We start from the raw sequence: 26,148 nt of genomic DNA on the forward strand, positions 1-26,148 counted from the left end.
ATACCTGGGCCCCTCCCCCCCACAGCAATCCTACCCCCTCCCCACCCCCTTCCAGAGACTCAAGCTGGCCCCTGAACTGAGGAGTAGTGTCAGATCACAGAGGCGCTGCAGTGCTCAGGATCTGGGATGACCGGCTCTGACCAAGGGAAGAGGCTGGGAAAAGTGTGATTTTTGCTGGGCTGGAAGAGAAGAGACTCCTCCACCCCCAGCCCCCACCTTTTCTGACCTGACTAAGGCTGGGCAATTACAACTGTGGAGACACACCCAGGGGAAAGCAGCAGGTGGCAGAGGCAGCTCTGGGCTCTCATCAGCTCAGAAATCTCCTGCCCTCCACACACACACTTATTGAAGAGTATTCCAGATCATGTGAACTTAAGAGACTAAGTCAGGTTAGTTTCTGTGTTTCTGAAGTTTAGGACATACTTTAGTTATATAGGGGCTTCTTTTTCTTTAAGTCAATAAATACAACTCTTTTAAAACATCACATTTGTAGATAGATATACATACAGAGATATCATCATAGCTTTCATTTAAACATTTTAGCTACAGCCAGGGACAGTAATATGAAACTCAAGAATACCTGGAGCCAAACTGTGGTTCAGGCAGAGCAATACGCTAAGGTTACTGCTCTGATGACTAAAATTTTCCACAAAAGAGTTTTTCTTTGTTTGTGCACCATAAGGATTCTTTTAGAGAAGCTATTTTTGGAGTATTTTGTCTTTTAGAAGCTTCCTCACAGCAATCAAAGAACGCCTTCTATTGTCTCCCAAAGGTTCTGGAGTCTCTGTTTTTAGGAGCACCAGTAAGTTGGACTATCTTCCATAAGTTAAAGGTTCCCCAAAGTAACACTAGAATTCCAATTACCCTAAAGTTCACCCATTCTCCCCAAAGGCACAAGATCGTCCCTTCAGTCTTAGCCCGGGTGGAACCCATCTTTCCTGGATCGATTCCCACATGGACCAGTGAGCTGCGCTCTGCATAACTAGATTGAAAACAATGACTTGACATGGAGCTAATGGGTCCTGGAAAAACAGACTGTTCCCCACTATTCACCAATAGAAAAAAAATTTAAAATATTCAACTTTATTTCTTTTAAAAAAGAACGCCTTCTATTGTCTCCCAAAGGTTCTTTTTAAGGGCACCCCTGAGGTGGACCATCTTCTGTAAGTTAAAGGTTCCCCAAAATGAACACTACAATTGTGAATTACCCTGAAGCTCACCCAGTCTCCCAAATGGCACAAGATCCTCGCTGCAGTTTTGGTCCCGGTGGAACTCCTCTTTGCCTTAGATTTCCCAAGGCATTTAAACTCTGACGGACCCTGTTTTTCAACAGCTCTTCCAACACACATACAACCACACGTTGCCCTCGGTTTCAGTAGAAGAGGGTGACTTACCAATGAAGCGTCCACAGTGACGGCTCCATAAAATCGGAGAGCTCAGCACAAAGGGAGTGGAGCTCGGAGCAGAGCTTTCCCGTGGAACTCCGCGTCCTTGGCGGAAAGCAGTGAGTGCAGTGGGCTCAGTGGTACCAGCACCAGTTGCTCACCAGCCTCGGGCTTCATCAGGGGTCTTCTTCCCATCCTGCTACTGGCCCCCATAACAGGGTAAAGAAAATTCGGAGAGCCTCACTGAACAGGGTTATTTCGTTGAGCGAGAAACAAGCTGTTCTCAGAGGGAGACTTCAAACTGAAAACTCCTAAGCAGCTCAGACGGCATGTGGGGTAGCTTATATAGAGAACATGAGGAAGCGGTTTGACCTTTACAGTAATTGGTTGCTGCAACGGGGACTTCCAGAAGGCAAGGGATTGGTTAAAAGTGACTATTCATACCATTTTAGGAAGATGGCTTAAGTTTCCTTTATGGTTTTCGAAGTCATTTACAAGAAATTAGCTCAGTTTCGCTTTTCTTGTGAACTAAGCTAGATTTAGTTTTGCTTCCGTGGGAAAAGCAGATCTGGTCAGCGAGGGGGATTTCCACGCCCCGCCTCCAGTTTACTTGACTTTAGTTTAACGCCTGCAACTCTCGGTGTTAGGGACACTGCTCACTTCTCAGTGTCCCTGGATTCTCGGCGGCAGCCCCCTTGTGGGCACCCAAACAAATGTTTGCCTTTGGCCACAACAGCAGTTTGCTCGGTGCCCACCCTCGCTGGGTCCGGTCACCGTTAGGTGTGCCGTGTCCCCTGTCTTTTCTCTGTCACGGCGGCGACGGAGGGCTCGCACGACCGAGAAACCGCCAGCTTAGTGTAATGGAAACTGCGACAAAGAAAACACCGACCTGGTGCACTTATCGCGGCCGTGATACACAAAACGCCAACACGGAGTCCGTGACTGTGCCTGACCCAGCGAGGGCGGGCACAGCGCAAACAGCGGTGGTGTGGCAAAGGCAAATATCCGTTTCAGCGTTTGCCAGGTAGTGCCACCAAGAAAACCGCCAGCTTTAACACCCAGAAAGAACGGAATAGAGTTGTTAAAATAAAAACATGAAATTAATAACTGTTAATTAAAATACATAAATAAAAGCAATAAAAGAATATGTTAAATAGGAAACTAAAATAAAATTTGAAACTAAAAATATGAAATCAAAATAAGATTGAAATTATAAAACAAAATTTAATTAAACAGAACACAATGAAATTAAAAGATAAACTTAAAGCATAATAATTATAAGTTAAAATATAAAATAAAAAATGACTAAATATTAAAACTTTAAGTTAAAACATTAAAATTTTTAAATGAAATAAATACGAAAAAAGATAACAAAAGATTAAACTAAAGAAATGAAAACATCTAACACTGATGTTGAAATGGCAAACGGTTCTGGCAGTTAGCTGCAAATCCCTGAACTGCGACGTCAGACGGTGTCTGGGAGATAGAGGATAGCGGCGCTAGGAACCAGAAAGTGCAGATTCAGTGCCGAGACCACTGTAGCAATAACCCCGGGCACGTGCTGCTAACAAAAGTGAGAACTGGAAAGCGAGGGTCTGACTGAAAAACACGTGGCTGGGTAAGGTAGCCAGGCACCAGGTAGAGCTCTCGAATGTGGAGACAGCATTCCTGCAGAGACCAAAAAACTACCGGATGGGTGAAAGACATGAGAGGTTGGGCCAACGAAACAAGCATCCCGTGACTTAAAGCCCTGCTCCTGTCTACTGTCCATCAAGCGGCCAACGAAAAGCTGATTTATGTTCTTATCCAGCTAGGTTGAACAAACGCTGGCACTGAGCATCTCACCTTGCAGGGTCCAAGCAGGGTCCCCAAGGAGAAAAGAGCGTTGTAGCACCAGAGAAACAGCCCTACTCTGAGAATCACCGGGTTTGGAGGACTGAGTGATGTTGCCACCGAGAAAAACGCCAACAAACTGCATATAAATGTTGTTCTGTGACAACAGGGAGCACTAGTTGAGAGGAACAAGCAAAAGTGCTAACGACGGTAATTGGGGCTGTGTGCCAGCTGCGGTGCTGGGTCTGTGAGAACGTCCCGGAAAGGCCACGATGCTGGACCGGAGGAAGGACCATTGCCGCCACCGAGGAAACTTCCATGCGGTGGAATTTCGGGCTTCGATTATGATAGATAGATAGATAGATAGATAGATAGATAGATAGATAGGATAGGATAAGATAAGATAAGATAAGATAAGATAAGACAAAAATAAAGAAAAAACCCACGAGGACTCAGCGTTAATGCAAAATTGCTCTGGAATCTGAGGGCGGTTGTGCGACCCTGAATACCTGCTGGGAACCGAACGGTGTTACGACAGAGAATGCGGCATAACAGAGAATTTACAGAGTCGCCAACGATAAACGTTCTCTTTAGTCCAAGGAGCAAAGTCCCAACCCAGAAACTGCTGATAAGCGCTGTTTGCGTAGGTTCTGATGAGAAATAGAAAAACGGCTGGCTCTGGGAAAAGTGAATTTGAAGGCGTGAACGGTGTTGAAACCGAGAAAAACGCTGGAACACTGGTGAAACGTTGTTCTCTGAAAGCACGCGGGATGCAAACGTTGTTTTGTGGCAGCAAGGGCGCCCGCTCTGCTCAACCAGCAAAAGCCCTAACAACCAAAACCGGGTCCCGGTGCCCGCAGAGGTGCTTAGGACTGTGAGATCGGCAGTTTTAGGACCTGGAAGAATGGCCAGTGCTTCAACCTAAAAAACACCCATGCGGTGCAATTTCAGCAGTGGGTTAAAAACAAAAACAAACAAACAAAAAACCCAGCTGCCTGCCAAGCATAGGTCAATGACCTTGAAAAGACCGGCCCCAGAAGCAAACCGTATAAGGAAACAGAAAGAAAACATAACAGGGAACCTAAATACCCTCCCAAAAGGAAATGTTCTCTGTGGAGCTAGGAGTAACATCCCAACCGAGAAACCGCTGAATAGGCATCGCTGGAGAAAGTGCTGATGAGACACAGAGAAACAGAAACAACTTGTTTGGAGTAGTGAACAGCGTTGACATCAAGCAAGATGCCGGCACACTGGATGCTAACGCTGTTTTGTGGCAGCCAGAGCGCTGGCTCCGCGTAACAAGCCGCAGCGCCGTGAACAGGAATCGTGGCTCCCTGCCAGCTGCAGTGCTGGGACTGAGACCCGCCTGGGAAAGCAGCGGTGTTAGGAGGAATGACCAGTGCTGCCACATAGAAAACGCCCAAACGGTGCAATTTCGGGCTTCGGTCAAAAACGAGGAAACAAAACGAAAACGAAACGAAAGTAAACAGGAGAGAGGATTCTACCTCCAAAAGCGCTAAGGTCTCAGGAGCTGCCTGCATATCGCTGTTCTACGACCCTGAAAAGACCCGTCCGGGAACCGCACGGTACTACGTAGGAAACAGAAAGCGGCATAACACGAACCTAAATCCGCTGCCCAAAAGAAATGCTCTTTTCCGCGGTAGGAGTAACATCTCAACCGAGAAACGGCGAATAGACGCTACTGGAGAAAGGACGGATAAGACACCGAGAAACGGCTGGCTCTGGGAAACATCAGTGCTGAGCATCGCGTGGTTTGCCACGCGGAAAAACGCTGGCACGCTGATGGAAACAGCAGCACCGCCGGCTCCGCGCAACAACAGAAAGCGCTAACGACAGGAACTGAGGCTCCCAGCAACCGGCGGTGCTGGGACTGAGGCCGCGCGTGGAAGGCAGAGCTGTTAGGACGCGGAGGATTGAGCACTGCTGCCGTCAGGAAAAAGCCCCATCGGTGCATTTTCGGGCTTAGGTAAAAAAACAAAAAACAAAACAAAAACAAAAACAAAAACGAAACCAAAGAAAACAGGGTATTCAAGCTACTACCACAGGAGCTAACGGATCGCCAGCTGCACGCGTATCACCGTTTTATACCCTGAAAAGACCGATGGGGAACAGAATGGTACTAGGAAACAGCAAGCGACAGAACAGCGAACCTAATTACCCTGCCAAAACAAAACCTCTTTGGCGCTAGGAGCCACCTCCTAACCCAGCAGCGCTGCATAGTTACGCTGCTGGCGAAAGTGCTGATGAGAAACCGAGAAACAGCCTGTTCGGGAAACAGCGGGAATGGGGGAGTGAACGGTGTTTCTACCGAGAAAATGCCTGCGCGCTGGATGCAAACGTTCCGTGGGAGCAGGAGCGCCGGCTCCGCTCGACAACCGGAAGTGCTAACGACAGGAACTGAGGCTCCCAGCGAGGGCTGGGGCTGAGACCGCGCGTGGAAGGCGGCGCTGTGAGACCCCGGAGGACTGAGTTGCTAGATGGGATACTGCCCAGTTCCCAGGTCCCACCTAGAAAACGCCCAATCGGTGCGATTTCGGGCGTGGATCAAAAAACCAAACCGAAACGAGACAAAGGAAACAGGAGGATTCAGAGCTACCACAAAAAGTGCTAAGGTTTCGGCAACTGGGTGCATATCGCTGTTCCCTAACACCCCGGAAAGACCGGTCCGAGAACCGAACGGATCTCGGAAACAGAAAGTGGCCTAACAGCGAACCTAAACACCCTGCCCCAAACAGCTGCTCTCTGGTGGTAGAAGGAGCAACGTCGTAACCTTGAAACCGCCCACTAGACGCTGCTCGCGAAAGTGCCGATGAGAAACCGAGAGACAGCCTTCTCCGGGAAGCAGTCCTGTTGCCGGGGTGAACCGTGTCTCGCGAGAAAACCAAGTCGCGGCACAATGATGCGAATGTTCTTCACGGCGACGCGTCCCGCTCTGTGCAAGGAAAGTGCTAGCGACTGGCACCGGGACTCGGTGCTGGCTGCAATGCTGGGACAAAGCAGTGGCGTTAGGACCCGGAGGAATGACCGCTGCTGTCACTTTGCGAGTGCCCGTTCGGTGCAACTTCGGGCTTTTGTGTGTACGGAACACAGAACAAAAGAAACCAGGAGGATTCAGAGCTACTAATTAAAGTGCTGTGGGATCGCCAGCTGCGTGCGAAAGCGGGGTTCTACGCCGAAAAGCCCGGACGAGGAAACAAACAGTGCTAGGAACCAGAAAGCGACTGAACAAAGAACCCGTGGACTCCCCAACAAGAAGCCTTCTCTTTGGTCCTAGGAGCAAAGTCCCAACACGGAAGCCGCTGAATACGAAGTGCTGGCTAACGTCCCGATGAGAAACCCGGAAACAGCCGGCTCCGTGAAGTCGCCGGAGGGGAGGAGAGAACGGTGTTGACGCCACGGTGTTGCCACACTTGTGTAAACATTTTTCTTGACAGCAATGCCGCGGGCTCTGCGCCACAAGCGAAAGTGCTAACAAGAACAACTGGGACTCCGTGCCCGCCAAAACGCCCAGTGGGGGCTATTTCGGACTTAGGAAACAAGTGAGTAAACAAAAACAAAACAAGAGGACTCAGCGCTACTACCAAAAGAGCTAAGGGATCCCAGCTGCGTGCAAAGCACGGTTCCAGGACCCTGAAAAGAGGAGCCAAATGCTTTAGTCTGAACCAGCCCCATTGGGAAGACACGAGGAAGGGTGGTGGTGGGGGGGAACTGCCTGTGCCTGTGCAGCCCACGAAAGCCATGGAAGTGAGGAAGAGTGGAGATAGGGACTATATAAAATGGAGTCACTCTAACCAAGCTGCAAAATGATTAACATTATGAAGGTTGGGGCATGAGGAAAGACTATTCTTGTTCTAACTAGTCTGGGAACTGAAATTTTTGAACTTTCCAGTCCTGTGTCAATACCAGGATATACATCTGGATATGTAGCGACACTCCAGATAACCTTCTCATTGCCCCCTGAAAGACTCACATCTCCACACCACCTGATATCCACCTGACTGCCATTATCCAGACCACGGTGTATGACCAGAGCTCCTGGTGCCCATCTTCTGGAGCACCTGGCATCTGTCACATCCTGACTGCCTGATATCTGACTGCAAATTATCTAGGGCCAACCCTAGACCTAACAATGCGGAGCTGATAATTCCCAAGAATGTACTTTTTACTATAAAAACTCAACTTTTCTTTCTTCTTTGGAACACTTCTGGGATTTTGCCTCACTGTGTTCCCAGTTTGCAAGCTCTGATACCCTTAAATAAATCTTTATCATTTATTTGTAGCAAAGCCTCCAGACACTTGTTTGTGAGTTTGTTAGACAGTATCAAGCTTAGACTTAACACCTGAATTCACTGCTCTGGAGAATTGGAGTTCTCCAGAAATGTAATCTTAATCAACCAGTCTGGAATTTTCTGATCCAGAAAACACCAATAAGGTCATCTGTCCTGTGGGCCCTCTCTATCCCCCACAGGAAAAAAAGAGGCACCTGCATGATAAAACTCTCAAAACTCTCATCATCCCCTCCTCCGAGAAAAGAAGATGTCCTGGCCTAGGTCTAAAAATATTCTTTTGCCAGTAACTCCCCTGCCACACTCTTTTCCTATAAAAATCTTTCATTTGGTACCATCCCTTGGAGAGCCATTCTGGTTGCTAGATGGGGTACTGCCCAGTTCACAAGTTGTTTAAGAAAGCCAATTAGCTCTCCAAATTTACTTGGTTGAATTTTGTTTAACAGTGGAAATGATCAAGTTGTGAGACATTACATTGACTTAGAAATTTAGAATCTCCATAATTCTGCTTCCACAGGTAGTCATTGTTTTTCACAAACAATGAAGCACACACCTATATCATATTTTTGAAACCCTTAATGAGTTAGACGAAGAAAACAATCTTTTCCTTTACCCTTCTTGAGTTGTCCAGCTGGGCAACCCGACCCTGTGCATTGGACTGGCCAAAGATAGATTAACATGGCGAAATTTATGACAGAAACCTTAACCTGGACAGGAATCAGGAGAGCCTGTGGGAGATTTCACACCCTGTGTCTTTCAGAAAGCCCTACAGGAAGACTTACCACAGGAGAGGAAAATACAAGTTCCTAAGTTTAATTTCCCTCATTTTCTGCCCCATCGAAATCCTAAATTATTCTCTTGCCACTTCCCCTCCCACTGTATTATTCTCTGTTTAGCCTTCTCAGCTATAATTCCACACCTTTTGTCATCCTTGCATTATTTTTCTCTCTGCTCTTGGGGAAAGAAGTGGAGCACTGGCATTTAAATTACGGTTACCTGAGCTCCCTTTCCCTTTGCTTGCTTAAGACAGTATTTGCAGGTTAGTACAATGCAGATTCAGCACCCCAGCCCCAGACGTTCAGTCTGTCTGGGAAGGGTGAGACAGTTGCCTTTCTGATGGAACTGTTGCAGTCTAAATGTTGAGTAATCGTAGCATTAAACTATGCAGGGCAGATCCTTTATTCTGTCATTCTTTTATATTCGTTCCACGAATTTAAACACGTTTTCTTTCTTTGAACTAATTGCCTCATGGTTACGATGTCCAGACATACCTTTTCCCCCTTTCAAATAACGTAATTGTTTCTTCTAGATTTATCCCATGTAATCTTGAGAGAAGCTTAGCCAAATGTACCACTACAGCTACACTGACCAGCTTCTCCTCAACAGTTGCCTGGAATCAGAGTCTCTTCAATCTAAGGAGCCAATCATGGTGAAGATGTGTCATGTGTCTATATACCACTAAGGGCAAAAAGGCTGGTTTTAAAACTATGTCATAATGGTAAGAATCCACTGATTTTATGATATATACCTATTCCAAAGGTATGGCATTGAGAAATGTCGTCTTAGAATTCATCTTAGAATGTTGTCACACAGCATCCTAACCGTTTGTCCCTACCATCCTTTCCTTAGGGATAGAGGGTTGTGGGGTTGTCCCTCTTATGGGTTTTATAGGTTTCCTCTCTTGGTCCCAGTATGTGGGTCTGCAGTCAAAGACGAGTAAGTTTCTTCAATTGAGGGACGACTTAAGCCAGACGGGACCCCAGGGACCCCATGAGTTAGCCTCTGAAACTAGGAGGGATGCCCCTCCTCCAATGTTTTCTGGAAGCTGCTGACGCATGCTTCAAATGTCTGGCACCCTATCGTACTAAGGAACATTAATTGAGCGAAACCATCTCGCTCCCCGCTTAGCTCATGGGATAATTGCCTTGAGAGACCTGCTCCCCCAGGGGTTGTACACACCGCACCTTGGTCACATGGGGACAGCATGCACAGGTTGCTTTGGGACAATATGATTGGGTATTGGAAATATGCTAATTGTATTAGTGGTGTAAGAGTTTTACAGACCCTGCCCAGAATCATGTGATGCCTATTGTAAAAAAGCAATAAATACCCACAACGACCCGATTCGGGGCTCCAGTCTCTTGAGGCTGTGAGTCCCTTGGTCCTCTGTGGTTTCTCTGCATTCAGTGTCTCTGGTCTCTTTATTTCTATAATAGAATTTAGCCCTTGCCGCCTCCCTCGCTTTCCCCACTGCTTGTGTTGTGCAGGTCGCAACATTAGAATAAACTAACTTGGGCTGCATTTTGGCCACTCCTTTATTTTCAACAACTAGGTCATTTTATCTGTTTACTGTTTGAAAATAGCACAGAGCTTTAGAGCTGTACTTTTGTTAAGCAACTAATTGGATCGCATTTGTCTTTTCTCATGGTGGTGAAGGAGTTCAGATTTAGCCTCCCCCAAATGTACCACTTTGGCATGCAGACCATTTTAAGCTGAAAGCAATCAAGACCCAGCAGATTCATCAAAATCTGTTACCTCTCCCTTAACTATGAAGAACAAATTCCATAAAAGGCCTGGCTAAAAAAGAGAGGTATCACCAGAGATAACTTTTCATCTGAGTCACCTACCTTTTTGGCAGGGCAACATGTAATGACCAAACAGCTCTTATTCTTATTGTCCTGTGAATTATCCAGCTCGCCCTTGAAGCCCCAAGACCCTAACCCATTCCTCAGCTCAGGATGGCATATGAGCCTCAACTGCCTGCCTTGCCCTTGAAAAAGCGAACCAACCTTTCAGAGAAACCACCTCTATAAAAAGAAACAGCGAAGACCACTGAGGGTGCAGGCCTACGATTTTCGGTGTCACCTGGACACCAGTGCCTGTTGCTACCCCAAAAACGGGACTGCTAGGACTACGAAATCACTCTCACCGCTAAACAGGTGTTTGCTGCGCAAAAATGGCTTTCCCCGGGCGGGGTACCGGGATTTGTCGGTGAGTGAAATCGAAAGCCACGGCTATAGGCAGAACGAGCCAAATCGAAACCGGCTGCACCCCAGCAGCCTTGGTGCCAGCCGCACGCTGCCGGGTTCGGGGAGGCAGCCGGGCTGCGACCTAGAGACCACCTGGCCCGGCGCCACGACTGGTGCTGCACCGAGCAACGGCGAGCTCGGCTCTATCGGAAACTACGTGTGAGAACACGGCGGCTGCGAGCCCTCCGTCGCCGCCGTGACAGAGAAAAGGCAGAGGACACGGCACACCTAACGGTGACCGGACCCAGCGAGGGTGGGCACCGAGCAAACTGCTGTTGTGGCCAAAGGCAAACATTTGTTTGGGTGCCCACAAGGGGGCTGCCGCCGAGATCCAGGGACACTGAGAAGTGAGCAGTGTCCCTAACACCGAGAGTTGCAGGCGTTAAACTAAAGTCAAGTAAACTGGAGGCGGGGCGTGGAAATCCCCCTCGCTGACCAGATCTGCTTTTCCCACGGAAGCAAAACTAAATCTAGCTTAGTTCACAAGAAAAGCGAAACTGAACTAATTTCTTGTAAATGACTTCGAAAACCATAAAGGAAACTTAAGCCATCTTCCTAAAATGGTATGAATAGTCACTTTTAATCAATCCCTTGCCTTCTGGAAGTCCCCGTTGCAGCAACCAATTACTGTAAAGGTCAAACCGCTTCCTCATGTTCTCTATATAAGCTACCCCGCATGCCGTCTGAGCTGCTTAGGAGTTTTCAGTTTGAAGTCTCCCTCTGAGAACAGCTTGTTTCTCGCTCAACGAAATATACCTTTAAACTGAATTTTCTTTAAACTGTTATGGGGGCCAGTAGCAGGCTGGGAAGAAGACCCCTGATGAAGCCCGAGGCTGGTGAGCAACTGGTGCTGGTACCACTGAGCCCACTGCACTCACTGCTTTCCGCCAAGGACGCGGAGTTCCACGGGAAAGCTCTGCTCCGAGCTCCACTCCCTTTGTGCTGAGCTCTCCGATTTTATGGAGCCGTCACTGTGGACTCTTCATTGATAAGTCACCCTCTTCTACTGAAACCGAGGGCAACGTGTGATTGTATGTGTGTTGGAAGAGCTGTTGAGAAACAGGGTCCGTCAGAGTTTAAATGCCTTGGGAGGGGCTGGGCCTGTGGCTCAGGCGGTTAGAGCTCCATGCTCCTAACTCGGAAGGATGCCAGTTTGATTCCCACATGGGCCAGTGGGCTCTTAACCACAAGGTTGGCAGTTGGATTCTTCGACTCCCGCAAGGGATGGTGGGCAGCGCCCCCTGCCACTAAAATTGAACACAGCACCTTGAGCTGAGATGCCGCTGAGCTCCCCAATGGTTCAGTTGGTTGGAGCGCGTCCTCTCAACCACAAGATTGCCGGTTCAACTCCCCCAAGGGATGGTGGGCTGTGCCCCCTGCAACTAGCAACTGGCAACTGGACCTGGAGCTGAGCTGCGCCCTCCACAACTAAGACTGAAAGGACAGAACTTGACTTGGAAAAAAATTCTGAAAATACACACTGTTCCCCATAAACTCCTGTTCCCCTTCCCCAATAAAGTCTTTTAAAAGAATGCCTTGGGAAATCTAAGGCACAGACGGGTTCCACCCGGACCAAAATTGCAGCGAGGATCTTGTGCCTTTTGGGAGACTGGGTGAGCTTTAGGGTAATTCACAATTGTAGTGTTCATTTTGCGGAACCTTTAACTTACAGAAGATGGTCCACCTTAGGGGTGCCCTTAAAAAGAGAGGATTCAGAACCTTTGGGAGACAAAAGAACGTGTTCTTTTTTAAAAACAAATAAAGTTGAATATTTTTAATTCTTTTTTCTGTTGGGGAATAGTGGGGAACAGTTTGTTTTTCCAGGACCCATTAGCTCCATGTCAAGTCGTTGTTTTCAATCTAGTTGTGGCGCGCACAACTCACTGGCCCATGTGGGAATCCATCCAGAAAAGATGGGTTCCCCCGGGCCAACACTGCAAGGACGATCTTGTGCCTTTTGGGAGAATGGGTAAACTTTAGGGTAATTTGAATTCTAGTGTTACTTTGGGGAAACTTTACCTTACAGAAGATAGTCCATCCACCTTAGGGGTGCTCTTAAAAACAGAGAATCCAGAACCGTTGGGAGACAATAGAAGGCGTTCTTTGATTGCTGTGAGGAAGCTTCTAAAAGACAAAATATTCCAAAAATAGCTGCTCTAACAGAATCCTTATGGTGCACAAACAAACAAAAAAACTTTTGTGGAAAGTTTTAGCCATCAGAGCAGGTAACCTTAGCGTATTGCATCTGCCTAAACCACAGTTTGGCTCCAGGTATTCCTTGACTTTCGTATTACTGTCCCTGGCTGTAGCTAAAATGTTTAAATGAAAGCTATGATGATATCTCTGTATGTATATCTATCTACAAATGTGGTGTTTTAAAAGAGGTGTGTTTATTGACTTAAAGAAAAAGAAGCCCCTATATAACTAAAGTATGTCCTAAACTTCAGAAACATAGAAACTAACCCGACTAACTTAGTCTCTGAAGTTCACATGATCTGGAATAATCTTCAATAAATAAAAACTAGTTTAAGTTTTTCAGTTTAATGAAAACAAGTATGTTTTCACAGTTGTCAACGTCAAATATAGCCTCAACATACATTTTTTTTCTACCTGGGTTTACTCATTTAATAAGCGCATGCTATCCCTACCTTACAGAATTTGTCAGAAATTTCTATCTTAAGAAATAGAAATGTGTTTAATGTCTAGCACAAGTAATTTAAATGGATATAAAAGTTTACACTAAGTTCAATTAAAGGATGGATATTCATTGACTGTCTAGGTCATTTCCAAAGAAGCTAGTTGTGAGGACAGAGCTAGGAGTGCGGTTTCCAGGCTCTTGGCCTCATGGGGAAAGGTGCTCACTTGGGAGGTAAATGGCCATCAACTGTGATTGGATGGCCATCAGCTGTGGCTAGTTGGCCATCTGCTGTAACCAGTGAGCCATTGGCCACTAATATAACTGCCGTGGCTACGCTGGCAGCAAATGGGGGCTAGCAAGAAGATGGGGGCTGAGCTAGCAAGAGCAGATTGCAGTTAGCATGTGAGTTTGGATGGCAGAGAAGCGGAAGGGGGGTTGCGGATTGTGTGGCTACTCTTCCTGTGTCTCCAAACCAGCCGCCAGCGCCAGCGAGACTGTAGTGGTGACTCCCAATCTATGGCTCCGTAGGTGTTCCTTTTTGGCCTCACCATGTCCTGCATTATTATGTGGGGAGCGGAAGCTGACAACCCGCATGACACCCTGCATGACACTAGCGTACTACAGTATTATGCTAAACATAAGTTTAAGTTGATCTGCTTTGTCTTCTTAATTTTTTACACAGGACAAAGGTATTTAGGTTTATTGGCAAACATGTCTCTTTCCACATTAAAAGCAATTATACTATGAAAAGCATATGTCTGAAAATGATACAGTTTTATAATTTGTACTGTAAATGTGCTAACAATTTGTATCATAAGTGTGCCAATCTAATAGAGGATGCTAATATATGACAGGTCACAGTTGCCTGCTTCCTAGTTTTCACTGGAAAGTAAAGGTTACTAATAGGTAACGCTTATAATCAAACTCTAAACATAAATCACCGGAAACAAGAGCGAGGGGAAGCAACTTATGTAGGACATATGGGGGGAGGGTCAATGCGATGTGTTTTTATGTGAAGAGTTCAAGATGTACAGTATATGTTTTAGTTTAAGAAAAAAAAGAGTAATTTTGCCCTAAAATAAAACGGCTACTCCAGAGACAGAAAAAGACAGAAACTAAATGGATAACCATGAAAGAGTCCTGGGGTGGGGAGATTTATGTTGTGGAGTCAAAGATAGCCATAATTGAATAGTTGTATTTAAAGAGGTTTCTTCTTCTTCTTCTTCTTCTTTTTTTTTTTTTTTTAAGATTTTATTGGGGAAGGGGAACAGGACTTTATTGGGGAACAGTGTGTACCTCCAGGACTTTTTTTTTCAAGTCTAGTTGTTGTCCTTTCAGTCTTAGTTGTGGAGGGCGCAGCTCAGCTCCAGGTTCAGTTGCCCTTTGCTGGTTGCAGTGGGAGCAGCCCACCATCCCTTGCGGGACTCGAGGGGTTGAACCCGCAACCTTGTGGTTGAGAGCCCACTGGCCCATGTGGGAATCCCACCGACAGCCTTCGGAGTTAGGAGCACAGAGCTCCAACCTCCTGAGCCACCAGCCGGCCATACAGAGGGTTTTTGTTTTTTTTTTTTTTTTAATGAGCGCAAGAATGTAGATATATGAAACTAGAGTTTAATTTTCTGTTAAAATTTAAAAAATTTAGATGATTGGTCTGCGCTTTACAAAAGATTATAGATGTGTTTCCTTTACCTTTACTGTAATCTTGCTAGAAACAAAGATTCTGTCTTATGAAAATATTCTTGTGCTTCACATTGTTTTCATCAGGTTTGGAAATACTAAAATAGACGGAGTCTTTTCAATAGTAACTTTCTGCCTTTGCCTTCGAAATCAGAAAAACATCCTGATTGATGAAAGAAAGGAGACATCTGGCCATAAATACGACCGTCCAAGCCACGGAGAGCCGCCCAGCCTATTGTACTAGAGAAGGGGCCGGGGAGAGAGAGCGCGGGTTGGTGCTCTTCAACCAAACCCTGCTGACAACACGCTGACACTGAGCTGGTCCCAGAACCTGGCCCTTCTCCAGCCCTAACTGGACGGCTGAGAAGTAGCCTGTTTGGAGGAGTGAACGGTGTCGCCATAGAGAAAACGCCGGGGACTGAATGCAGACGTAGTTCTGTGGCCCCTATGGCACCTGCTCGGCGCAACAGGCAGAAGTGCTAACACCAGGAACGGGCTCGGTGCCAGCCACGGTGCTGGGACTGCGAGACCCGTCCGGGGACACCAGCGGGACAAGCACCCAGTCAGTACAGGAGAACGGAGGGGTGCTGCCACTGAGAGCTGGGACTTGACCCCCACTGCTAACGAAAGTGATGAGAAATCGGCGGTTTCAGTGCAACGAGAGCTGTTGCCCTGGAAAACGATACACGCGGAGCCACAGACACCAGGACTGTGGGAAACCACCCACCCCAAGCGCAACAAAGAAAACCTTCAACCAAAGGTTTGGTCGTGTTCCAAAACGCTGGCTGAAAAGCGGAGAAACCGCCCCGCGGTTTGCACCAGTCAGAGACACACCCACAAAAGGCGGTCCCCAGCACTTCAAAGGACTGGGATCCAGCAAGTGCAGCCAAGAGGCAACTAACGTGCTCACGCCCGAGAGCAACGTCGGGCTGGCAAAAGTAGCCATGGACAAGCGCCGGGACAGGCAAAATCACGGATATATTTTTGTTTCCTGGGCTCGTGGGCGAACGAGGAAACCCCAAGTCATAAGCCTCTAGAGCTGCAAGAAGAAACTTGAGGAATGAGCATCAAAAATCGACCAGGGACACCCAACGGACATCTTAACACAGTTTTATTCAGTAAGGGAGGATCTATTTCCGGTGGAAAGTTCCCCAAAGGCTCCCGCTGCCATCTCAGGGCTCTTTAGCTCCAAGGACTGTCCGACAGCAGCCGCATGAAGGTGTAGACAGCGCGACGAATCCACTGCAGGCAGCCTGAGAAAACCCTGCGCAGGCTCCACCAAGCGGCCACTGGGTGTCGGCGGCGCTGTGACGCGGGCGCGCGGTCACAAGTCTCGGTGTCCTGCGAGCTGACTGCGGCGTCGGGCGGCTGGGCCTCGGGAAGCTGCTGGAACGTGGTTCTGTCTGCGCTCTCGGTCTCCCCTGCGGGTGTTCCTGGCGTCATCTGTGTCGCCGGCGGCCAGAGGCCGGGACTGGGCAGGGCCGGGCTCGCTTCCAAGGTGCTCTGGGCTCCGGTTAAGAGTCTGTACCGCTGATAGACCGACGGCAGCCGCCAAGGAGGACTGGAAAGCAGTCTCCCATCGTAATAACCGCGGTGACACGACGACTCGCCCAGTACGCGGTAGACGGGGAGCGGCCACGGCCCAGAATCTTCGGAGCTTCGAATAGAGAGAGGCAGCGGCCCTGGCTCCACGTCAGCGGAATCCCACGCCTTCTTCTTAACGTCGAAGAAATGCTGCTCCATCGCGGAGACCTCAGACCAGGAGGACAAAGGCGTTTGCGCCGGTGCAAGAGGCAAAGTCCGCAGCAGTACCAACAGCCCGGGTATTTATGCTCTCCCCGTTCGTGGGCGGATGCAAGCCAGAGGTTGCACGCCGACTAATTCAAAACACGGAGGAAAACCCGAGATAATTCAAACACGATATAATTCAAAACGCAAGCCCGATCGATATAATTCAAACCGCAAGCCCCATCGATATAATTCAAACCGCAAGCCCCATCGATATAATTCAAACCGCAAGCCCCATCGATATAATTCAAACCGCAAGCCCCATCGATATAATTCAAAACGAAAGCGCGATATAATTCAAAACAAAAAAAAGCCCGAGATGAGACCGACTAATTCAAAACGGAAACCCGAGATAATTCAAAAGAAAAGCAAACCCGAGATGAGACCGACTAATTCAAAACGAAACCCCGATATAATTCAAAACGAAACCCCGATATAATTCAAAACAAAAACAAGCCCGAGATGAGACCGACTAATTCAAAACGGAAGCCCGAGATAATTCAAAACAAAAGCAAACCCGGGATGAGACCGACTAATTCAAAACGAAACCCCGATATAATTCAAAACGAAAAACCGATATAATTCAAAACGGAGGCAACCCCGAGATCAGACCGATTAATTCAAAACCCACGCAAGCCCGACATCGCACACCGACTAATTCAAAACGAACGACTTCAAAACGGTGCTACCTGTCACATATTCAAGCAAATCAGTAGACGGAGTGAAATACAAAAACTGCCTGAGAGCAGACATCGCCCAACCGCCATTCTGATGGAAAAACGTGGCAGGAGGAAAACAAACCTAAAAAGAATTAAGCCGTAAACAAACTGGACAGAGAACTAACCCTACAAAGTGAAGAGTGAGCTAGCTGCGCAGAAGACACCCAGGAAAACCCGGGACGCCGCCACTAATTGCTCTGGACTCATCAGCGATGTCGGTAGCAGCGCAGAGCCCGAGAGGGCAGTGCCTGCAGGTTGATTTCTCAAAGAGCCGTGGTTTCCTCCGGGTCTCTGAGCCGCTAATTTCTGCGTATTCTCTTCAGTGAAGTCGCTAGCAACGTGGAGCCCTAGGGGACAGTGGCTTCACATTGACTTCTCGGAGACCCCACGGTATCCTGGCGGTCTCTGTGCCTCTAATTTCTCCGTTTTATCTTCAGCGATGTCGCTACCAGCGCAGAAGCTCCGAAGATTCTGGGCAGTGGCCGCTCTCCCTCTACCCGGTACTGGGCGAGTCGTCATGTCGCCGCGGTTATTACGATGGGAGACTGCTTTCCAGTCCTCCTTGGCGGCTGCCGTCGGTCTATCATCGGTACAGACTCTTAACCGGAGCCCAGAGCACCTTGGAAGCGAGCCCGGCCTTGCCCAGTGCCGGCCTCTGGCCGCCGGCGACAGAGATGACGCCAGGAACACTCGCAGGGGAGACGGAGAGCGAAGACGGAACCACGTTCCAGCAGCTTCCCGAGGCCCAGCCGCCCGACGCCGCAGTCAGCTCGCAGGACACCGAGACTTGTGACCGCGCGCCCGCGTCACAGCGCCGCCGACACCCAGTGGCCGCTTGGTGGAGCCTGCGCAGGGTTTTCTCAGGCTGCCTGCAGTGGATTCGTCGCGCTGTCTACACCTTCATGCGGCTGCTGTCGGACAGTCCTTGGAGCTAAAGAGCCCTGAGATGGCAGCGGGAGCCTTTGGGGAACTTTCCACCGGAAATAGATCCTCCCTTACGGAATGAAAATGCGTTAAGACGTCCGTTGGGTGTCCCTGGACGATTTTTGATGCTCATTCCTCAAGTTTCTCCTTGCAGCTCTAGAGGCTTATGACTTGGGGTTTCCTCGTTCGTCCACGAGCCCAGGAAACCAAAATGTATCCTGATTTTGCCTCGCCTGACGCTTGTCCATGGCTACTTTTGCCAGCCGGACGTTGCTCTCTGGCAGCAGGCTAGCTGCTTCTTGGTGGCACTTGCTGGATCCCAGTCCTTTGAAGTGCTGGGGACAGCGTTTTGTGGGTGTATCTCTGACTGCTGCAAATGGGGGGTGGCGGTTTCTACGCCTTTCCACCTGCGTTTTGGTGTGTTCACACAACAGCGTAGCCAACTTTCCCCCCATGTCTTTCCTTAAGGAAAGAAAAGTCTGTGAGACTGTGCCTTTCTGGGACTCTGTTCCATCCTTGTGTTTATACTTTATGTCTCTCTGTCTGGTCCCCAAAAGATGGTTTGCAGCCAAATACTGGGGTTCCATAACATGTCATACGGCATAATGGCGATCTGAGGTCTCCCAGCCTAGGTCGGGGGTTACAGGACTACGCCTTAGCCAAGACCTGTTCTAATGTCTGGAGAGAGACATGGCCCAGGAGCATCAGAGTGGGGATCCAGTGAAAGTCCTCTTCTCTTCTTTCCTGTCTGCAGACACCTGGTACAGACCTTATATCTGCCTGCTTTAGCAGCTTCTTAAGAAGGGAAAGCACAAAACCTCAGAAAAAAGTTTAGAGGAACTCCTTAAAATAATTGAGACTCATTGTTCCTAGTTTCCAAACCTTGGGACACTTGAGATAGATAAGTGGGAAGAAGTAGGACAAAGTCTCCATGAAGTGCATTCCAACAGATTGTCTTTCCCCGGTTCAATCTGGGACACATTCCAGCTAATTCACTTAGTTTTGGAAGCGCTCCAGACAGACTCAGAGAAACAGTAGGTTTTTTTGGAGATAAGACCCAGCAACTTTTATAGTTGTGAGAGATTTCAGTATGTTAATAGAAAGGATAGAACAGAAAAAGAAAAAATGAGATAGAGACTTAAGGAATTGAGACCCTGAGTCCGACAAAAAAAGATTCAGACAAAAACAAAAAGATTAGGAGAGATCAAATCTCTACTTTAAATGATTTACAAAAATTGTTAGGAGATATTAATTGGCTTCGTCCCACTCTGGGAATCCCCACTTATGTGCTCAGTAATTTATTTGGCCTTTTGTGGGGTCCTTCTCAACTAGATAGTCCCCGTACCCTAACTCCTCAGGCCAACAAAGAGCTAGGATTAGTTGAAAAGAAAATTCAAGAAGCTCAGATTCAGCACATAGATCCATCTCAGCCTTTACAAATTTTAATTTTCCCTACTCCCCACTCACCTACAGCGGTGATAATTCAACAAAATGACTTGGTAGAGTGGCTGTTTCTGCCTAATAATTTTGTCAAATCACTCCCAACTTATTTGGAATTAATTTCAGAGCTTGTTTTATGAGCTCGCACTAGAGTTCTTCATTTAAACGGAATCGAAGCTAATAAGATAGTAGTTCCATTTAAAAAACAGCAAATCACACACTTAAATACCCATTCTAAAATCTGACAAGTTGCTATTTGTGGATATTTTGGAATTATTGATAATCACTATCCAAAAAATAAATTGTTTCAATTCCTTCTAAAGACCAGTTGGATTCTCCCTAAGAGATTAAGTCCAGCTCCAATTTCAAAAGCTGTAACAGTTTTTACTGATGGATCGAGTAATGGCAGAGCAGCAATTTTGTGAGTGAAATAAATCAACAAGTCATTCAAACTAATTGTACCTCTGCACAGAGAGCAGAGTTAGTTGCTGTGCTAACTGCCTTACAAGGTTATACTAAACGTTTAAGTATTGTCTCTGAATCGGCTTATGTAGTTCACACAGTAAAAAAATATTGAGATGGTGTTACTGTCTAATAACTCAAACCCGTCTCTCCAGTTTCTTTTGAATCAGCTCCAACAGGTTGTTAGAAACCGACAAAATCCATTTTTCATTACTCATGCGCCCACACCGCCCTACCGGGACCACTGATGTGTGGCAATGCTGTTGCTGATTCATTAATTACAAATGTTCTAGTTACTGAGGCAACCCAGTTTCATTCTTTAACCCATACAAATGCTGCTGGCCTTCGGGCTCGTTTTCCTATTACTTATAAACAGGCCAGACATATAATTCAAACTTGCCCGACCTGCCAAATTCTCAGTGCTTCTCAAGAGTGCCCTGAAGGGGTTAACCCCCCGAGGACTAGTTCCTAATGCTATCTGGCAAATGGATGTAACTCATGTCCCTTCTTTTGGACGTTTATCTTTTGTTCATGTCACTGTCGATTCCTCCTCTGGTTTTATCTCGGCCACCGCTCAAAGTGGTGAAATTGCTGGCCACTCTTGCAGACATTTACTTATCTGCTTCTCCATTATGGGCCTCCCTCAAGCCATTAAAACAGATAATGGCCCAGTTTACACTAGTAATAAGTTCACAAAATTTTATAAACAGTAAAAAATTAATCATACCACAGGGATTCCTTATAATCCCGAAGGATAAGCTATTGTAGAACGTGCTAATTGTACCCTTCAAAAACAACTTCAAAAACAGAAGGGGAGACAAGTACAACTGGCCAAAGCCATGTTTACTTTAAATTTTTTGAATTCTGGTGCTAGCAATAATACAGAGCCACACCTTGGGCGCACAGCTACAAAATAAACATTTTAACAATCTCCATAGCCCTAAGGCTTTGAAAAATGTGCCCATCTGGTGGAAAGACATTCAGACTAATCAATGACATCTAGAAACTTTATTAACATGGGAAAGAGGCTTTGCTTGTATTTTTCCAGGTCCTAAAGAAGAACTTTTGTGGATTCCTGATCAGTGTGTCAAACTATGCCATGAGCGACAGACTACAGAAGAAAAGACATCTATAGATACCCCTCCAAGCCCCTCGAGTGTGGGAGGGCTTTCCCACTGTTCATATTGTTCTTCGATTGCTTCATAAGATTTTACATAGAACGAAAAGATTTATAGGATTGTTGATTTCTGCTATTATAGTATTATATTATAATTACTATAACCACTGTTGCTGCTGTTTCTGTTCAAACTACAGAATTTGTACAAAAATGGCATGAAAATGCTAGTAAATCTTGAAATCAACAAGTCAAAATAGATAAAAAAAAACTAATGTTAGATTAACAGATTTAGAAACCACTGTTGTATTTCTTGGTGATCAAGTAAAAAATCTTCACACTATGATTACCTTAAAATGTGATTAGAATGTATCCACTTACTGTGTAACCCCATTTGCTTATAATCAAACTTGTACCCCTTGGTCTAAAGTGCGAGGCTATCTCCTGGGACACATGCCCAATCTGACTGTGGACATTATACAATTACAACAAGAAGTGGATCAGATGTCCAGCGCCAAGCTTCAGCTGCTCCCTGGAGAAGAGACACTTTCTGTGGCTGCAGAAGGACTTTCCACTTTAAACCCCGTTAAATGGATAAAGACTTTGGGTGGAGGGTTTGTGGGTGCTATTGCTATTCTGCTTATTATTCTTTGTTCATTTTGTTTAGTCCTCAGATGTGGACAAATAGCCCTCCGACGGGCCATAAATGAAGAAACTACATGGTCTGTGTCTCTCATACTTCAAAAACAAAAAATGGGGAGATGAAGTCACACAACAGCCTAGCCAACTGTCCCCCCGTGTCTTTCCTTAAGGAAAGAAGAGTCTGTGAGACTGTGCCTTTCTGGGACTCTGTTCCATTTTTGTGTTTACATCTTATGTCTCTCTGTCTGGTCCCCAAAAGATGGTTTGCAGCCAAAGACGGGTAAGATATCTCACGGGAGATACAACCTAAGCCAGGCGAAACCGAGTGGGGACCCCCAATGAGCTGCCTTAGAAGAATATGGGAAGGAGCCTTGCCTCCCCTTCCCCCTGCCTAGGAAAAGCTGTTGCCGGCTCTGCCTTTTCCCTGGCACCTGTTTGTGAGAGAAGTCGTGAGGACAACAAAGATCAGTTCTCTCCACTTATCTCAACGGGACTGTTACAATATGAGAGACTTGACCCTGAGAGGGTACATACCTTAAGTAAGACATCATGGGACCTTGTGCTTCGGCTGTTTACAGACAAAGGGTGATTGGAATAAACATTTTTCTGCTATGATGTATGAGTCTCACAGACCGTGTAAGAAACAATGTTACTGTCTTGTATTGGTATAGCTATCAATAAAAACCTCCAGTCGGCCTTATTCTGGGCTCCAGTCCTCTGAGACTGCGAGACCCCTGGCCTTCGGAGAGATTTAACTACATTAAGTCTCTGTTTGTTTCTTTCTTAAAAACTTAACCCAAGCTGCCCCTTCTCGCACCCTCACTGCCCGTGTTGCACTGGACGTGACATTTTGGAACACGACCAAATCTTTGGTTGAGCGCGAGGTTTCTTGGTCGCGCTTGGGGTGGGTGGTTTCTCACAGTCCTGGTGTCTATGGCAACACGTGTATCATTTTCCAGGGCAACAGCTCTCGTTGCACTGAAACCGCCGATTTCTCATCACTTTTGTTACCAGTGGGGGTCAAGTCCCAGCTCTCAGTGGCAGCACCCCTCCGTTCTCCTGTACTGACTGGGTCCTTGTCCCGCTGGTGTCCCCGGACGGGTCTCGCAGTCCCAGCACCATGGCTGGCACTAAGCTCATTCCCGGTGTTAGCACTTCTGCCTGTTGCGCCGAGCAGGTGGTATAGGGGCCACAGAACTACGTTTGCATTCAGTCCCGGGCGTTTTCTCTATGGCGACACCGTTCACTCCTCCAAACAGGCTACTTCTCAGACGTCCAGTTAGGGCTGGAGAAGGGCCAGGTTCTGGGATCCCTGCCGACTTGGGCACTGGGGTAGTCTGGCTCTTCTGGGTCCCATGCACCCACTGGTCCATGGCAATGACCTCTTCTGGGGCTGACCTTGGCTCACGGGGGACCCCAAGTGTCAGCTCCCAGCCAGGCAGCCAGGCTGCCCCAGGCAACTTTCCCAACCGCTTAGTACAGAGCAAGTCTCAGAGTCCTCCTCCTCTCCCGGCACACACAGTAGTTTTTTCCCCAGCAGAAATGGGGCATTTGCCTGAGCCTGGGCTAAGGCCCTGGAGGTTGTCCAGGCCCAGGCTTCTGCGATGTGAGGAGTGGGGGGTAACACAGTTCCCATCTCCTGCATGCAGACAGTCAAACCCTTGCAGGGAGGCAGATGAAGCTCCAATCCTTCAGGCCCCTATGTGGTCAATCAATGTGTCTAAGCCCAGAGACAGAGAAGGACGCAGTAGTAGTCTTCCAGCCTTGGACTTTTGTACCCCTTTATAATCCAAAACCAAGTCGTACTTTTACTTAACTCACTTTTACTTACTTTAGTTACTTTTATTTAAGCATTTTACTAACGTACCTTTACACATGTATTTTGGCACATACTTTTACTTACGAAATTTTACTTAAATTTACTAATGTACTTTTTAACTTTTTTCATACTTTCACTAACATATTTTTATTTATCTTTACTTACTTACATCACTTTGCACTTTTACCTACTCTCTCTTTTATTAATGTACTTTTATAGAAGTGCTTCTACAAAACTACTTTTACAAACGTACTTTTACTTACTTTTTAGTACTTCCCCCTAATTAAGTATTAATTCTTTACTAATGTACTCTTACTTACTTTTTCATACTTACTTTTACTAGCAGTTACTCTTGCACTTTTATGTACTCTTACTAATGTGCTTCTACAAAGTTACTTTTACAAAAGTATTTTACTTATTTGTAGGTACTTCCTAGTGATTACTTAGTCTGAAATGTGTAGTTTTAGTCAGCCCTGATAGGAATGGCGGCAGTGAAGTGGTCTTCTTAAGTTCTCCTCTGGAACTTACCACAAATTGAACATCTGTAAACCATCAAAGGACACTGCTTATCACACAGAACAGCTAAGAGACTCATAAGAGGATTACTTGAAGGTGGGCAAACTGGGCGAGCAGGGGAAGAGGGAAGGGAGAGGAGTGGAGATGCAGCCGTGGGCTATAGAAAAGCAAGGGATCCCAGGACAGAACAGAGATCTTAAGAGCCAGGACGTGGGCTCTTTCCCTGCATTCCACAGCTGATTTCTCCTGCTGAGAGAGCAGCATATTCAGCATTTGAGGCAGTAACCTCAGCTGAGACCTCCAGCTGGGCCCTAGGTCTGACAAAGGATGTAAACACCATACCTGGGCCCCTCCCCCCCACAGCAATCCTACCCCCTCCCCACCTCCTTCCAGAGACTCAAGCTGGCCCCTGAACTGAGGAGTAGTGTCAGATCACAGAGGCGCTGCAGTGCTCAGGATCTGGGATGACCGGCTCTGACCCAGGGAAGAGGGTGGGAAAAGTGTGATTTTTGCTGGGCTGGAAGAGAAGAGACTCCTCCACCCCCAGCCCCCACCTTTTCTGCCCTGACTAAGGCTGGGCAATTACAACTGTGGAGACACACCCAGGGGTCAGCAGCAGGTGGCAGAGGAAGCTCTGGGCTCTCATCAGCTCAGAAATCTCCTGCCCTCCACACACACACACAAACACACACGGAGGAGGTGCCCTAAGACTCAGGCGACCTGGGCACAGGGCTGGTTGTGTTACTCTCAGTACGCATATGTGCACACAAGAGCGAAACTGCACTGACTTTGTAGGAACCACCATCCAGACCCCATAGCCCCACTCATCTAGAACTGCAGTGCCAGGTTCACTCTGGGCACCAGGTGACTGGATCTGCCTGCACAAGATGCAGAGGACTCTTTGTACAGCAGAGGACAACCTGGAGATTACTTGGTGGGCTTAAGCCAAGACTGGCGCTGCTTTTTTTGTTTTGTTTTGTTTTTGTATTTTTGATATTTTTGCCTGTGTTGAGTGTGGGTTATCGGTTGTTCTTACAGTGAGTGTATTTGTTTTTTTCTTTGTTGTTGTTGTTGTTGTTGTGCTTGGTGACTTACTTTGTTCTGAAATTGCCCCATACCAGGGCCTAGCTTAAGAGGCCCAAGATGAAACACACCCAGAGGCCAACTCCAGACCAAACCAGAGTATTACCAGGTTTGACCTACAAGTGACACAACCAGAGGGAATTCTCTACAGGCAGAAGAGCCCATAGGGGCCAAACCTCATTTGAATGGTCAACCCTCACACAGCAGAACATCCACTGTGGGCAGAGCCATGTCTCACAACTAGTCAGCCTAGGAGTCAATCCCACCTACTGACAAGCCAAAAGCAATTAGAGATCAACTTTAACAGGACAATATACACAACACAAGAGTCACCTTTGGAGCACACTCACAGAAGAATAAGGAAGTGGTGCAAGTCAAATATAAAGGACACATGCTACATAACCCAGCAAAAACCAAGAACCCTAGGGGATCTACCTAATACATCGAAGGAAACACAGAGAGTCAGCCAGAATGGGGAAACAGAGAAGCATGTCCCAAATAAAAGAACAGAAGAAACCTACAGAATTGGAACCAAATGAAATAGAGGTAACCAACCTATCAGAGACAGAGTTCAGAACACTGATGATAAAAATGTTTAAGGAGCTTAGTGATGACATAAAGAAGGATAGAGAAATCATAAAGAACAACCAGTTAGAAGTAAAGAATACAATAACTGAAATAAAGAACACACTTGAAGGAATTACCAGCAGGTTAGATGAGGCAGAGGATCAAATCAGTGGCTTAGAAGACAAGTTAGGAGAGATCATCCAAG

The 26,148-nt window shown here is 46.9% G+C and overlaps 2 protein-coding genes across 2 annotated transcripts; one reads left to right on the forward strand and one right to left on the reverse strand.

Annotated features, from left to right (window-relative positions):
• Positions 1–16,051: 16,051 nt before the first annotated feature.
• Positions 16,052–16,612, reverse strand: LOC141570786 (annexin-2 receptor-like). The gene has a single exon (XM_074329214.1). The coding sequence runs from the start codon at positions 16,610–16,612 to the stop codon at positions 16,052–16,054; it is 561 nt and encodes a 186-aa protein (XP_074185315.1).
• Positions 16,613–17,588: 976 nt separating this feature from the next.
• LOC141570787 (annexin-2 receptor-like) lies at positions 17,589–18,311 on the forward strand. Its single transcript, XM_074329215.1, has 2 exons — positions 17,589–17,594; positions 17,814–18,311. Exons 1-2 carry the CDS (start codon positions 17,589–17,591, stop codon positions 18,309–18,311), a joined length of 504 nt encoding a protein of 167 aa, XP_074185316.1.
• The last annotated feature ends 7,837 nt before the right edge of the window (positions 18,312–26,148 follow it).

Source organism: Rhinolophus sinicus, linkage group LG03 (genome assembly GCF_036562045.2).
Source record: "Rhinolophus sinicus isolate RSC01 linkage group LG03, ASM3656204v1, whole genome shotgun sequence".
Lineage (NCBI taxonomy): Eukaryota > Metazoa > Chordata > Mammalia > Chiroptera > Rhinolophidae > Rhinolophus > Rhinolophus sinicus.